This window comes from Anastrepha ludens, chromosome 4, assembly GCF_028408465.1.
Source record: "Anastrepha ludens isolate Willacy chromosome 4, idAnaLude1.1, whole genome shotgun sequence".
Taxonomy (NCBI): domain Eukaryota; kingdom Metazoa; phylum Arthropoda; class Insecta; order Diptera; family Tephritidae; genus Anastrepha; species Anastrepha ludens.
In genome coordinates, this window is record NC_071500.1 from 37319207 (window position 1) to 37333877 (window position 14671).

At 35.6% G+C, this 14671-nt stretch overlaps 1 protein-coding gene across 1 annotated transcript; it reads left to right on the forward strand.

The window, feature by feature from the left end:
* On the forward strand, positions 1-2350 carry LOC128862140 (uncharacterized). The gene is made up of 2 exons (XM_054100602.1): positions 1-992; positions 2248-2350. The coding sequence occupies exons 1-2, from the start codon at positions 18-20 to the stop codon at positions 2260-2262; spliced, it is 990 nt and encodes a 329-aa protein (XP_053956577.1). The 5' UTR covers positions 1-17; the 3' UTR covers positions 2263-2350.
* The last annotated feature ends 12321 nt before the right edge of the window (positions 2351-14671 follow it).

The following is a 14671-nucleotide window of genomic DNA, read 5'->3' on the forward strand; positions in this document are numbered from 1 at the left end:
AGGAGATTAGTAAAACAATGCAAAGTAAAGTTTATTATACGAGTACAACTGATTCGTCTACGGCTGAAGAGCTGATACCAGCGACAACAATAAAAGCAATGGAATATAAGGAAGTAGCGCACGCGCTAATACACATAAATAATACTCTTCAGAATGGAACTCACTTAATTGATAATATAGTAGAACATGCAACAGTTTCGCTAGTAGAAGATGGAAAGGCAAGAGATGACTTAAACAAAAGCCAAGAAATGAAAAATTACACAACAAAGCGTGAAGGATTGAATGAAATTACTAAAATGCCTCCGACTACAGCAGCGAGCTTTGTAGATAAAGAAATCTTAACTATAACAACAACAAGCCGAAGTGCTGCGACGGAAAAAATTACAACAAATACACTTGTAGTTCAATCGGATGTAGTAAAAAATGAAAAAACGCTCCTCAAAACAGCAACAACCAAAGGCGATTTAATAAAATTCACCACACCACTTCCAATAATAAACATATCAACGCATAAGACTACAATGGATGAAACCACAACTGAAGCCATGAAACATATTGAAATATCTTCTGCACGAAATATAAATTGTGCGCTTCAACCTTGTATTGATAACGCCACTTGCATGTTGGCAGATCTTTGCGAATGTGCGCCAGGCTACACTTGGTATGAACCGATAAGTGGAAGCGGCGATCAAATGCAGCCAATGTGTGCTGCTATCGTTGAGCATGGAAGTAATGATGTGCGTGCAACACTGGGTAAAGCAACAGATGAAATCATAGCTGACGAAGAAGCATATCCGGCCGAAGGTAGCATTATAAATGTAACGGATAAAATAAAACGACTGGAAACTATTCGTGCAATAAATAAATTTATTAAAAAACAATATAAAAAAGATGTTATAACGAACGATCACGAGGATTCCAAACTCATATACAGTATCATAGGTGGTTGTGCTATTTTCGTTGCACTGATTATATTGCTGACATATTTTTGGGTAAATACGATAGCATTTTTAATTTAAAATTTGTTGCTGAAGTGAGTTGCGCCTAATTTTCATCCCGCTTGGTATACAGCACGTAAGGCTTCTGCTTACCATTTCATTTCCTAAGCAGATTCCTGCGTCTCTCAAACGATAAATTGAAAGAGTGCACTGAGTGAAAAGATTTTTAGAGGTGAGCTGCAATATTTAGTAGAACGTTATTTGGCTCTGAAGGATTTTGAGAGAATCACCTGATGGCCTGAATTCACTTGGAATGTGTTTAACAATATTTAGCTTGTATTAGTGGTATAGAAGAAAAATAAACTAATGACGCTTCGGCAAGTCTGAACAACGACTGCTTGGACCAGTGTAAGAATGCATGTGAAATGATCGTGCAGAAATCGGCTTCCGCATCCTCTGTAACGTGGCAGCCGAAGTTCCCTCACAATTGCTTTTTCCACTATTAGCTAAATAGTAAACCTGGTAATCATCCTTGCATTCCCCGTACTACTGCAAATGCCATACTTGACAATATTCAAGACTCATTTGCTCGCTCAAGGCTCATTTTCTTCTCATATGCAATTTTTTAAAGATGATAAATTTGCCAAGTTTGCTCTTTCACTATGGTGATAGTTGAAATTGTGAGGAGAACTTCGGTTGCCACGGCACAGGGGATCCGGCACGATCATTTTATATGAATTTACGAAGACTCAGTGGTAGATTTTTACATATATCACAAACACGATCTGAGTTTTTGTGTAAACGCACTCCAAGTGACGTCAGCCCATCAGCTGATTTTGTCAAATTGGCTCAGAGCCAAATAAAGAGTACACCTTTAAAAATCTGTTCACCACAATTTCGTCTATCAGCTATTTATTAGCCCAGGAATTGACGGCGCTGCTCAGTGCTCAACCGAGTCCCTAGACACACTCTCACATATTATGAGAGAACTTCGCTCTTAGTCATCTAAGCCAATACATTGCTTGAAGAAGCTCCTCTCAGTAAGAGAAACACTTTCTAAGACTCCTACAAGTTTCGAGTCGCAAAAAACGTACAAAAAGGTTATATCGGTATGCTCTGCAAACCCTGCGACCTATCAAGCTCAAATAAATTAGGTGTAAACGGACTCTCCAAAGTGCACAGTGCCCAACTATCCCTTAGTTAATCACTTCATAATAAATACACATTGTTTCTCGCCTAACTAAAGCAAAATAAAGTTGTGAATGCATTAAATATTACCATCCAATTTTTCCTACATATTTCATTTCAGAGAAAGCACATATGAAGTTACGAAGCATGGAGTATTCAGCACTACACACGTCTTGACATTGTCATATATAAAGTGGGAAACGGGGTAGAATTTCATAGAAATGTTTCCCTCTGAAAGTCTTAGTTTTATTTAAAATTATAATTAAATAAATTAAAATTTAAATTAAATAAATTAAATGCGATTCTTTATTGTATTGAATAAAATTTGTTTAAATTAATCACATACTCATATATGAAAAACGCAGCTATGTTTTCTTTCCTAATGACGATGCGGCTGAAGGCCTAAAGTGATGTCTTATTCTTTTTATTTTATACTAAAAAGCAATGCTCCTTTAGGAATATATATATTCTATATATGTGTATGTTACCGAATCACTTCGTTACTTCAATCACCAAAATCGCAACGACGAAAAGAGTACCTACAATAATAATTTATCAGACGCCTTTTACTCTTCATAGCCTACTTGTAAAATTTCCCCTTTTTTTGCTTGCTAAGTTTTTACTTTCCATTATTTCTGAAGCATTTTTGTAACAAGTACTGTAGTTCTAATAATTCCGCTGTTTCGTTGTCGTTTAGTACCAAAATTGATAAACGCAATCCATATAACTTCAATTCTATAGTAATTTTATCACATTGAGGGTGTATCGACTACTTAAAAAGCACGTTTTCTTAAATATTTTTCTAATATAACTACTGCTTTTTCAGATCATTTTGGTAGATCTCGTATACCGTCGCGGTAAAACTGTTCATCTTTTGAGGCTATCCACGGATCAAGCCATTTTTTTGTCTTCATATGAATGGAACTAGACCATAAGCCATTGATCGGAACAGGTGAGAACGAGGCAATATCTGGAGAATATAGCGGGTGGGGTAGGATTTCCCATTTCATTGTTTCGAGATAGGTTTTAACGGGCTTGGCAACGTGAGTCCGAGCATTGGCATGCTGTGGAATCACTTTTTCATACCTCTCCGCGTATTGCAGCCGCTTCTCGCGCAGTGCTCGGCTCAATCGCATCAATTGAAGTCGATACAGATCCCCAGTGAGGGATTCGCTTGGTTTTAACAGTTCATAATAAATAACACCAACTTGGTCCCACCAAATACATAGAATAACCTTCGCAGCGTAAATTTTCGACCGACTTTCTTTTCTTTGGATTGCTGTAATGAAACCTTTTTTATCACCCGTCATGTTGCGATAAAGAAAACCCTTCCTTTTTGGCCGCTGGAGCAGTTGTTCACAGGCGAAAAATCGACGTTCAACACCCCTTGGTCTTATCTCATAAGGAACCAAAGTCCCTTGTTTCTGAATCATTCCGAATGCATGCAACGCTTGGAAATGGATTGGCGGGTAACTCCTAATACTGAAGCAAGCTTTTCTTGCGTTTGCCACGGATACTCATTGAGCAATGCCTCCAATTCAGCGGCTTCGAAGGTTTTTGGCATTCCTTCACGCGGACGGTCGTCAACATTAAAATCACCGCCTTTGAAACCACAGAACCAATCTCGGCACGTTTTTTCACTTAAAGCAGCATCTCCATAAACTTTTTGTAGCTCAGCCGGCGTTTTTTTCGAATGAAAGAGGAAAATCAACACTTCCCGCTAATGATGATTATTCGGCAAAAAATCAGACATTTTCACAAAACCAAAAGCATATGATACCAAAACAAAATCACTAATTTGTAGAAGCAGTTTGTTTACCATAACGCACTTGTTACGTTAAAGCGTAACAACTCAAAATCTGAACATTTTCAGTAGAGACGAAAAACTGTTTCCGTAAATATTAATAATATTATATATTAGAAAGAAAAAAATATGTATCTGCACGAAAATATCATTAAAAACAATATAACGGTTGTTTCACTCTTATTTGTTTAGTAGCTGCGCTAAAATAACAAATTTTTGAGTTGTTACGCTTTTCCTGAAATTTTTTTATACACTTAGTGGTATATTTTAAACAAACCGTTTGGTTGTAAACAGGCACAATTCAAAATGTTACACTTTATGTGACACAAATTTGTTCAAACACTTGGAGACAACGAAAAATGTAACTCTTTAGTTGAGACAAAAGAAGTCATCCTGAAAACAAAGAGAGAGTCACAACGGTTTTTTTAATGAAAGACTAGACAAACCACTGAACGATTTTTACAGTGGGTAGAGATGACCACTGTACAATGTTTTCTTGCAAAACACTAAAATTTGGAAATTCTGAGTTGTTACGCTTTAACGTAACAAGTACGATATGTCTAAGCTTAGTTTATGATGTTTAGGTTATGTTAGAATCGACTAGCAGACACTGCTGGCGGCATCTATTGACAAACAGCTGGAACTTAGTTGCGCACCTATAAATAGATAGATAATTTAAACATTGGGGCCAGTCAGAGTAAGTTCGTGTGGTTTTCATATGAAATTGATAACACCATATTTTTTTTTGTAGTTACATATAGCCTGTGCCTGAACCTAGGAAACACGAATTTTTGGCATTATTGAGTACAAGAACATACAACTTTTAGTTCAACTTCAACTACGTATAGACTTTTATGTGACTTGATAAAAAAATTCATTTACTCAAATCCTAGTCAATCTTATCTCATTCAATGCAAAAAGTTGAACCAGACATGCCCATTGTTTTTAGAGAAATCAAGTCAATCGAATTCAAAAATATATAAAACTAAATAATTCCGGTGCAACAGACCTACCCGACCTATTGAGCTTAACTTTCCAAGGTTCTTATTTAAACTAATTGAGTTAAAACTTTGAGAGGATATTTGGCATATATTGTACTATTGAATAACATAAGATAATAAAAAAGTCATTAAAAATGAACCTAGCTAAAATTCACTAAACATGCGTTGAATATGCAGACATATCTGCTGTTTTTTCTAATGTGCACATAAGTATATTTCCCTATACACATACGTATGTATGTAAGCAAAAGTTTTGTTACTAAAACTCCAGTTTTTATAAGGCCAGTAGGGTTAAGTCCGCTATAGTTCTTTATTTCATTGAACCACGTTTAAGATGAATAATGGCTAATTTCTTATTTTTAGGAGACACCAATTTTTTACCATCAATTTGCTAACCGTTATTTATCCACTAGTTACCAATTTGGTGTATTCTTAAAACGGTGATGCATTGTCAGGAGCTGCGCCAGGAGTTACACCAAATTATGAGTGTATATTACCGGAAAAACTTTTTCTTTTATTGCATACCACTTTTAATTTAATAACGCGCTGATAATTTCGAAAATAAACTAAGTTTTGAGCTATTTTATTACTAATTTGCATTGTTATCCTTATCATTTACCACCACTTCAAAAATAGTCAGATAACTTTTCTATTACAACTAAATTAAAAAAAAAAATTTAACAAAAAATAAAATATACTTTTTTAAGGTTAATTGGTTTTAGAACGGACAAAAAAATGTTTCTCTTTACAAAAGATTTATTTATTTATTTTATTACAAACAAAATAAACTGACACCTAAAATGGCAACAAAATCTTTTCCCTAGTGACAAAACCAAACTTAACAAAGCTTTAGGGGAATTGAATAGTGAACTTAATTTTATTAAAAAACAAATCAATTTTAAATTTTAATATATTAAAAATCAAGTCAATACATTTCAAGCTTGAAACCTGATATAAAAGGTGAATACTCACTTTTGAAGTGTACCAAATAATTGAAAAGACCAAACTGCCATGTAGCTCAAATCAAAATAGACATCACATAAACAAGCAGTGACAAGAACAAGGCTATTGCGACACCACTTGCCAAAAACTTTGCCAAGGAAAATCAATGTGACTATTAGTACCTATACTACTATTACGTGGATCAAAACTCTTCTCACCTCATTACTATAAATGAACTCAAAAGACAAGTAAAACAACTAAAAATAAAAAAGGATCGATTTAATTACAGCTGAGGTATTAAAAAAGTTAACTTATACAATATAATTTTGGTTAAAATAGTAAAGTGATTTAATCAGTCAATTCATCTTCAATACGTTCCAAGCCTGTGGAAAGTTGCAATAATGATAATGATTTCAGAACCGAGAAAATATCTGCATTTGGTTTTCTCATGCCGACTAAGCTCATTGCTGCCTCAAATTGGTAAGCGTTTGAAAAGCTCATCCGCAATGACTTGACACCAATTAAAAAAAATGATTACCTTCTCTCATTTTGGGTCTCGTAGTAAGCACTCAACAATTGAACAGAAGCACAGAATTATAGCTGAAACAGAAAACTCTTTTGAACAGATAAACGTGCTTTCAGCAGTATTCTAGGACATCACACAAGCTTTTGACAAGGTTTGGCATGACGTTTAAATGACAAACTAAAGACATGACTTCTAAATATCCTTCGCGCCTCTAACCTGAATACTCTAACCTTGAAAAAATAAAAGCTAGTGTGGCGCTAGGAAGTATTCTTGGTCCGCTCTTATCCTTATTGTACACCAGAAACTTGCCGATACCCCTGAATAGCTTGATCGCCACTTTTGCCGACGACACTGCCATCACAGCAATTAGAAAAAATGCTGAAGATACTGCAGCCAAACTTCAAATTGCAACAATAACATTGGTAGGAGAATTTAAAACATAAACGACATGAAATCCATCTGAAGGTAAAGATGAAAGGGCGAATTGGACGAAAATCAAAGCTCCCTAAATATATAACAAAATAGCTAAACTACTTAAATATAAAACAATTATAAAACCGGTGCGGTTCGATGGCGCGCAATTACGGGGTTGTGCCAGTTAAAGTAGTGCATACTTCAACAAATCCAGTTTAAAATCCTTTGAGTTATTCTTAACTCATCCTGGTTCGTTCGCAATAAAGATAAACTTCCTGATATCAGGACCTCTACTGGCGCTGAAGAAGTTAAAAAGCAAGCAGAAGCTCACTCCCTCAGACTTCAAAGGTACGTGACTAAGGAAGCTTATAAACTCCTTCACAACTCAGGCCTAACCCAAAGATTACGCCGAATTAAACCACATGATTCGGCATGATGGCTGTTAACTTAAGGAATTCTTTTCTGTTACCAACATATTTTATATTGTAGGTATATGCAGTACCTGGCCATTGAATTATGGCCGATGATAAAAATTACATATAATATTTATAGCTTTGAGAGCGAATAAAAAGCAAACGGTTTTAAAGCATTTAAAAATGTTTACATATTTGATTTTATTAAAAGCTTCTTGTGATTTTTGCATTGAAAATATTTATTTTAAACTAATATTTCGTTTGACCCTTGGAAGCACACAATCTTCAGAATATCGTTCTACGGCTCTTCTTCGAACAAAATTTGCTGTTTTTGTGACCGCTTCCAATCGGCATTCATCGCTGAAGACGACCTGTAAGAAGAAAAACACAACCACATAAAAATGTGGATATTCACATTTTCTTACTATTGCCATTTGACAAAGGAAAAATATGTTTTTTTTAACTTACTTTTTTCTACTATTCCAAATATTCGAGGTCTCTGTGAAGTTGTGCCCAAGGTTTCCGCCGATTTCACATACACGGTGTCAGTTTTCTCTTTTTTGCTGGTCGTCTGCAAAAAAGCCCATTTTCGTATAAGCGATGTCATAACGTTTTTTCCGAAATATTTACTCCAGATTCCTGAACCTCTCTTAAAATCATCCGACGCATTTCTGTTCCAGACAACTGTTTCGACGATTTTGCGATCCTGCCTGGTTGAGGTGATGCGTTGGCGATTGCTTGAAGTTAGCGCTAAAACGTTCTTGGTATTTTTCCACTTTTTGACAACACTTACCACAGACGCCTTGGATATTCCAACGGTTCTTGCTATGTCTGCATAGCTCAGGTTCTTGGCTTTCCAAAAAACTGCAATTTGTTGCTTTTGTCCCGATGTCAAATCCGACTTTCGGCCCATTTTTTAAAAAAACTGTTTAAATTGAAAATAAAACGGATAATCCACGTGATAAATTCAAATGATATGTATATCTTGTACTTACTGTTGATATATTAATATTCACTATTCAATTCTTTCACTTTTCAAACGATCTCAATTAGTTTTTTTATGCTCTTCACACAAGATCGAATTAGTTCCCACTGGCACTTGCACACTTAACTATTCACTTGTAGGCAAAAAACTGATCTTTTTCTAATTATAGCAAGCCAATTGACCGGAAATTCTTAAAAACATCTAAGAACAGGTTAGAAACCCCTTGACCCTGCTACTATGTTAGAAAAAAAATACACATGTTATGTTCGGGTCTTATTTTGACCCCACATTTTTTTATTGAGAAAATTCAAATTTGTACAGTTCAAAAATATTTTTAAGGCTTGTGATCAATGCAATATGTCGTCGTTAGAGTGGTTGTGTGTCGGTGTGACGGACAAACAGGGTTTTTGCAAGTTATGCACTCAGTAAAGGTATTTTTTTTCCTTTTTCGACGGGCAAAATTTGCACCTTTTCCGTTCACTAGCGCATTTTCGTTTTGGAGAAGGCGAATTCGTAGATGGTGATGCTCTGTCTTCTTCTCGAATTCTTCGTACCAATGATGCAGAGGCTTCTGCGTGAGGAAGTCGTCTACGCCTCTTGATATGTTCTTGAGCTAAAACTTCACCGAGTTGCTCTAAAAATAGACGCCTTTTGTGCAATTTATTTTTTTGCCATTCAGGATATATTTCGGTCCATATTATAAAAGCGTTTAGAGCAGAAATATCTAATAAATTTGAAAACAGGGCAACTGGCCACCGATTGGCTTTCCTTTTGCACGAATATGTACGAACCATTTGGTCCAATGTGTCGACTCCACCTTTTGTCGAGTTGTAGTATTCAATTATTTCCGGAATTTTTTTTGGATGATCTTCCAAAATGTTGCTATTATGGTGAAGGGTGCTAAGCAAATAAATCATTCTGTATTTTTTAGGCACATACAAAACTACAGTTTCTTTTTCATGAAAACAAAATTTACTTAAATGTATTGGAAGCTTACGCAATTCTTGTGATGTTGCATGAACCGGCAGAAAACGTTTGTTGCTCCTAACTGTGCCAACAATAGTAATTGTCTGCTTTAGCAGTTCTAATGCAAGGATATGACTCGTAAAAAAATTATCGATAGTCACATTTCGTCCACGGTATGAAGACACTAAGTCTAGAACAACCCGTTCGCCTTGATTCCTTTCAGCATTGTCTCCTACTGTGCCCAAGTGTATTTTGAACTGTAAGCAAAATGCCGCGTCAGAATCCACCGCTATCCACGCTTTCATGCCATATTTCCCAGATTTACTTGGAATGTTTACTTTGAAAGGACATCTACCTCGGAACGGAAAAAGGTGTTCGTCAATCGTTATGTTAGCACTTGGAACGTAAAGCAGCTGCAAGTTTTGAGTTCATTGCTCATAAAATGTGCGAATAGGAGCAAGTTTATCTCCTTTTTGTTCTGATCTTCTTCTTTGCCTATCGTCAAATGCTAGTACACGAGAAATATTGCTAAATCGCACCAAAGACATGATTGCTCTCAAAAACGGACGTCCATGAAACTCGTCCCACAGGGAGTTAAGACTTTCACCGTATGACCGGTAGACTCCTAAAGGAATAATATGTCCGTTATACAATTATAATAGGAAAAATATATTGTAAATAAATAGCAATAAGTATAAGAAGTCCCAGGTAAGCATCGAACTCAGTAGCATCTTTAGCTTGAAAATTTTCGAAAACAGCACTTCCTTGCAAATTGCTGTAGTGAATTATATACCTTTTCATAGCTTCTGTAAGGCATACATCAAAAGTATCACGAATTTTTGAAATACGATGAATTACATAAGAAATCACTCCAGGTTTTCCGTGAAGAATATTTTCACTTGCATCACGACTTAGACATTGCAAAGAAGGTATTGTTGTCCACTTTATCATCCGATCTTTATCAAAAACTTCTGTGCTATTAGTTACGGTCAATGAAATGAAGGCTTCTGTGCCACTGGAAATGAATTGTTCTGAAGATAAACATTCGTTTTCCTCAAGTACAAAATTAGCATCACAATCATCACTTGCATCGTCTTCAAGGTCACTCAAGAATGCACCAATGTCATGCTCAGTCATTTGTCCACGCTGACATTATGGCCAAGTAAATACAACAACGAATTTTACCGTATAAATACTAGTATGAATTTAGAAAAAAATGTAAATTATATATATATACTTACAGTATGTCTAGATTCCATGTTTTATCAAAATCTATCGTCTATAAACTTAGATTTACAATAGCAACTGATCACTACAATATTTAGCACAGAACTGAAAGAATTTGGTTTCGTTGTTATTGAATACAAAAATTATAGGTGTTCCAGACGATGACTCTGCAACAGGGGATATTACATTATATATTTGCTATTCGTTTTACAAATATGATAGGGGTCATAAAATGACCCCAACATGATATGCGTAAGCACTTGCAATAAACAATTTTCTAAGCCTAAAATGGTGATAAAACTAATTGAATTCAATATATTTCAACAATTGATGCACTGAGTAGTAAGAACTTTCAAATATATTCCACCAGTTAGAAATACGGTGATGTTATATGCAATTTGGGTCATCAAAAGACCCTAACGTAGTAGCAGGGTTAATACCCTTTTTTATTTCGAAAAGCCCGATTTAGAATTTTACCTGATATTTGAAGTTTTCAGAAAAAATGTCATCGCTCATAATTCAATAGCCAGATACTGTGCATATACCTATAATAAAAGAATTTACTTATTTACTTACTTACGTATTAATACTACACAACTTAATACTTCAACATATAATATATAAATTTTCAGACGATAAAATTTTAGCAATAATTAACTCACATCTAAATTACGTTAAAGAATGAATACAGGTAAAAAGAAAAAAGCGTAAGGCCTTGACATCCTATAGTCATTTAAAGCATTTGCATATTTTGTCTTGTAGTTGCATCCGTCTAGCCGAACCTTCATTGGCTCAGAGATTAAATTCCCGATTCTGACGGCGTTAAAGAAAAAAATAAATACATGAATTGACATTTACAGTTTTTTTTCGACTCAGTCTTTTGCATATCTAACCGTTTCGTGAACTTTAAGAATTTGAATTCTATCAACTTCTTCCACATTCTTGGCAACCGTACGGGACATTACGTTAACGCCCCCGAAATTTAATAACAAGTAAAGTGTATTGAAAGTAACACACAGAAGTTTCAAAACGTATTGCCAACTATTTATATTGCCCGCCCTCCACTTTAAACAGATAAATAAATTACAGTTTGAACACCACAGCAAAACAAAAACAACTTCAACACACAACTATTTGCTAAAAAACAAACGGCGTTTGATTGAATTTAGAAACATAAAAGTTTAGATTAGGAACTTCTCTTAACGGCTAAGTGCGTGGAGTGAAGAGATAAAAAAAAGAGAGCAAAAATGTTATTCACCTAAAAATTCTTCTGGTATACGTATACTTATGTGAGTTTTATTTGTTTATTTGATAAACATTTTTTAAAGCGAACAATAAGGTAATAAAAACTATGCTTTAAACAATTTTTGTTCGTTAACTCAAGATTTTGTTTTTCTTTAATTACATGCCTCACCTGATTGACGATACACATATACTATGTACCATAGAATGTAACTAAATACATCCTCCAATTTTGTTGGAAAAGCTGTTGTGAGAGTAAAAAAGCAAAACATTCGGAGTGAAAAGAGAAATATTCTCAGTGGTTATATTTGCCGCCAAGAACAGAACAAATCACTTACTTCTTTGAAATATTTTCGAATGAAATAAAGTTTAATTTAAAAAGTAAAATCAAATTCTTGCTAAAGCTGCCAAGATATATAAAGAAAAAAAGTTGAAGAATTCAAAAAAAGAAATAAAATTTACAAAAATAAGAAAATGTTCAGAAATTCCAATGAATTAAAATAATATACTTTTTTACGCTTGATTTACAAACTCGCTTTGCACTTTTTTGTAACTCCTAGTTTCACTTTTACAAAACTGAAAACCACATCTAAAGCCTGCATGAATTGTAGATTAATAAAGCAAGTAAGATATAATGAAAAAGCGACTACCTTCAAACGAAATCGATTTGAAATACCCAACGCATATTTTTAGTGAAATATTAAGGCGAAAGTAAAATAATAAAAAACTTATGCTTAGATCATGCTTGTGGTGCATGGAGTCAGCTTTAATAGATTTTTTATGCTTTCATGCGCAACATATCTCAACCAGCGGTGGAAGGCAAAGGCAAGACAGCAAATTGCAGGCAAAGACATTGTTGTATTTAGGGATCTTGCAATTCTACTGATACAATCTTGGTAGCGACATCCGATATACGAAAGTATACCCGTGTTTGATGATAGAGTGCGTTCCTGAACAAAGTTGGCATGAACATCGTGTGCTGCCATCTATCAAACGACAGCTCAATAAGTTTACGACTGATCGATAGGTTAGTTTGGTTTTGGCAGCTATTTGAATAAGAAATAAAGGGTGGTTAAAGGGCCGATGTTGAATGTGAACCACTCCTAAACGTCAAAGACACCGTTGGACTTTTTTCTTTGGGGTTATTTGAAAGAAAAGGTGTACGTCGATAAGCCAGCAGCAATTCAAGAGCTAAAGAATGAGATAATTCGACACATTAACGGCATAGAACCTAATTATGCCTCAGCGTCATTGAAAATTGGACCATCGGATGGAGGTACGCCGCCGAGGCCGCGGCGGCCATTTGGCCGATATTTTGTTCCACACGTAATTGAGCCATACCAGTATTATCAAAATGAGGATAATTTCTTAAAAAATTGTATTTTATTCAAAATCAACACCGGCCTTGAAACTTAACCACCCTTTATTTCATGAGTTTCGCTAAAATGGAAGAAGAGCAGTATCGTTCGATAATCCGCTTTTTGTTTTTGCATGAAGAAATAATACAAGGAGATAAAAGCAAAATTGGTTGTTGTCTTTGGGAACACTTCGTCATCTATTACCACAGTCAGAGATTGGTCCAACAAATTTCATTGTGGGCGAACATCCGTTCTTGATGAGGAGCGACCAGGACACCCGGCAGACGTGATTTCCGAGGAAATCATTCAAGTCGACGAAGTTATTCTCGCTGTAAGTAAAGAATAAGTTGGCGATGAAAAAGTGTTGGTCCGATGGGTGCCGGGATTGCTTACGGTGGACAACAAGCGGATGCGGCTGTTAACTTCTAAACAGTATTTGGAGAACTTTAAGCGAGATTTGAAGGAATTTTCGCGTGGAGTTGTCACCGTTGATGAAACCTGGATTCATCGTTACACACCAGAAACTAAGTAACAATCAAAACAATGGATTTCTCCCGGATCAGTTTTTTGGAATGCGAGCGGAGTTATCCTCGTGGATTTTTTAAAGAAGGGAAGAACGATCACTGGACAATACGGAAACATTTGGCGAAAGAGAAGGTGCTGTTTCATCCGGAGTTAGCGACGCCAAACTGCATGAATTGCTTTATGAATTGCTGCCGCACTCCGCGTATTCTCCCGATCTGGTTTCCTGTGACTTTATCTTGTTCCGTAACATGAAGAAATGGCTAGCGGGTAAAAATTTAGTTCAAACGAGGAAGTCATCGACAAATCAAATTTTTGAGAGGGGTTAAAAAATGGCCGGGATGTTGGAAAAAGTGTATCTTTCTAAAAAGAGACTATGTAGAAAAGTGAAAAAAAAAATTAAAAAAAAAATGGTGTCTTCATTTCCAACACGGGTACTTATTGAACCCTCTCGTATTGATACGCATGCGGAAATTTCGATTATCCTTAAGGTTTTGCCAGAAATACTTACTATTGAGATATGTGTGAGTCTTTTGCACTGTAGGAAAATAAGACGAACCCACATTTACATACTTTCAGATAGTCACGCGGCTTTGAAGACCCCTTCTCTCAAGTATAATTACCCCAAAAATGGCATATGACTGCCGGTATCTTCTCAACATGTTAGGAATTACACGACTTTAGTACTATGTATTAGGATGGGTTTCTAGATAAAAGGAATATGAGGGAAATGAAATTGCGGACCATGTAGCTGAAAAAGGGGCAAATAAGCCTCTACATGGTCGTGGGCCTTTCTGTGGACTTACAAAGGGCCACATTACCGAATCTATCAGTAGATGGAAGGAGAAGAAATTCGTTGAACACTAGCGAAATGTGTACTATCGGTCATCAAAAAGCGAAACAAGAGCAAAGTAGACTTATGAAACTTAGCTGGTCTCTCCAAGATCATTTTCTACCGATTCTGTGAATTAGACACAGACAATTCAGAGCTCATTCTTTGTAAATGTCCTGCACTATACAGCAAATGGCTACAACTTCTTGGTGTTATTGCCGTGCATCCATATAAATTATGGAACAACCGACAGCCCGAGAATGTGCTAAAATTTTTAAAATTCCTTGACAAATGACAAAAAAGATAAGTTTAG

Coding starts and splice junctions, on each gene's coding strand:
- LOC128862140 (XM_054100602.1), top strand. CDS start 18: ATGCAAAGTAAAGTTTATTATACGAGTACAACTGATTCGTCTACGGCT.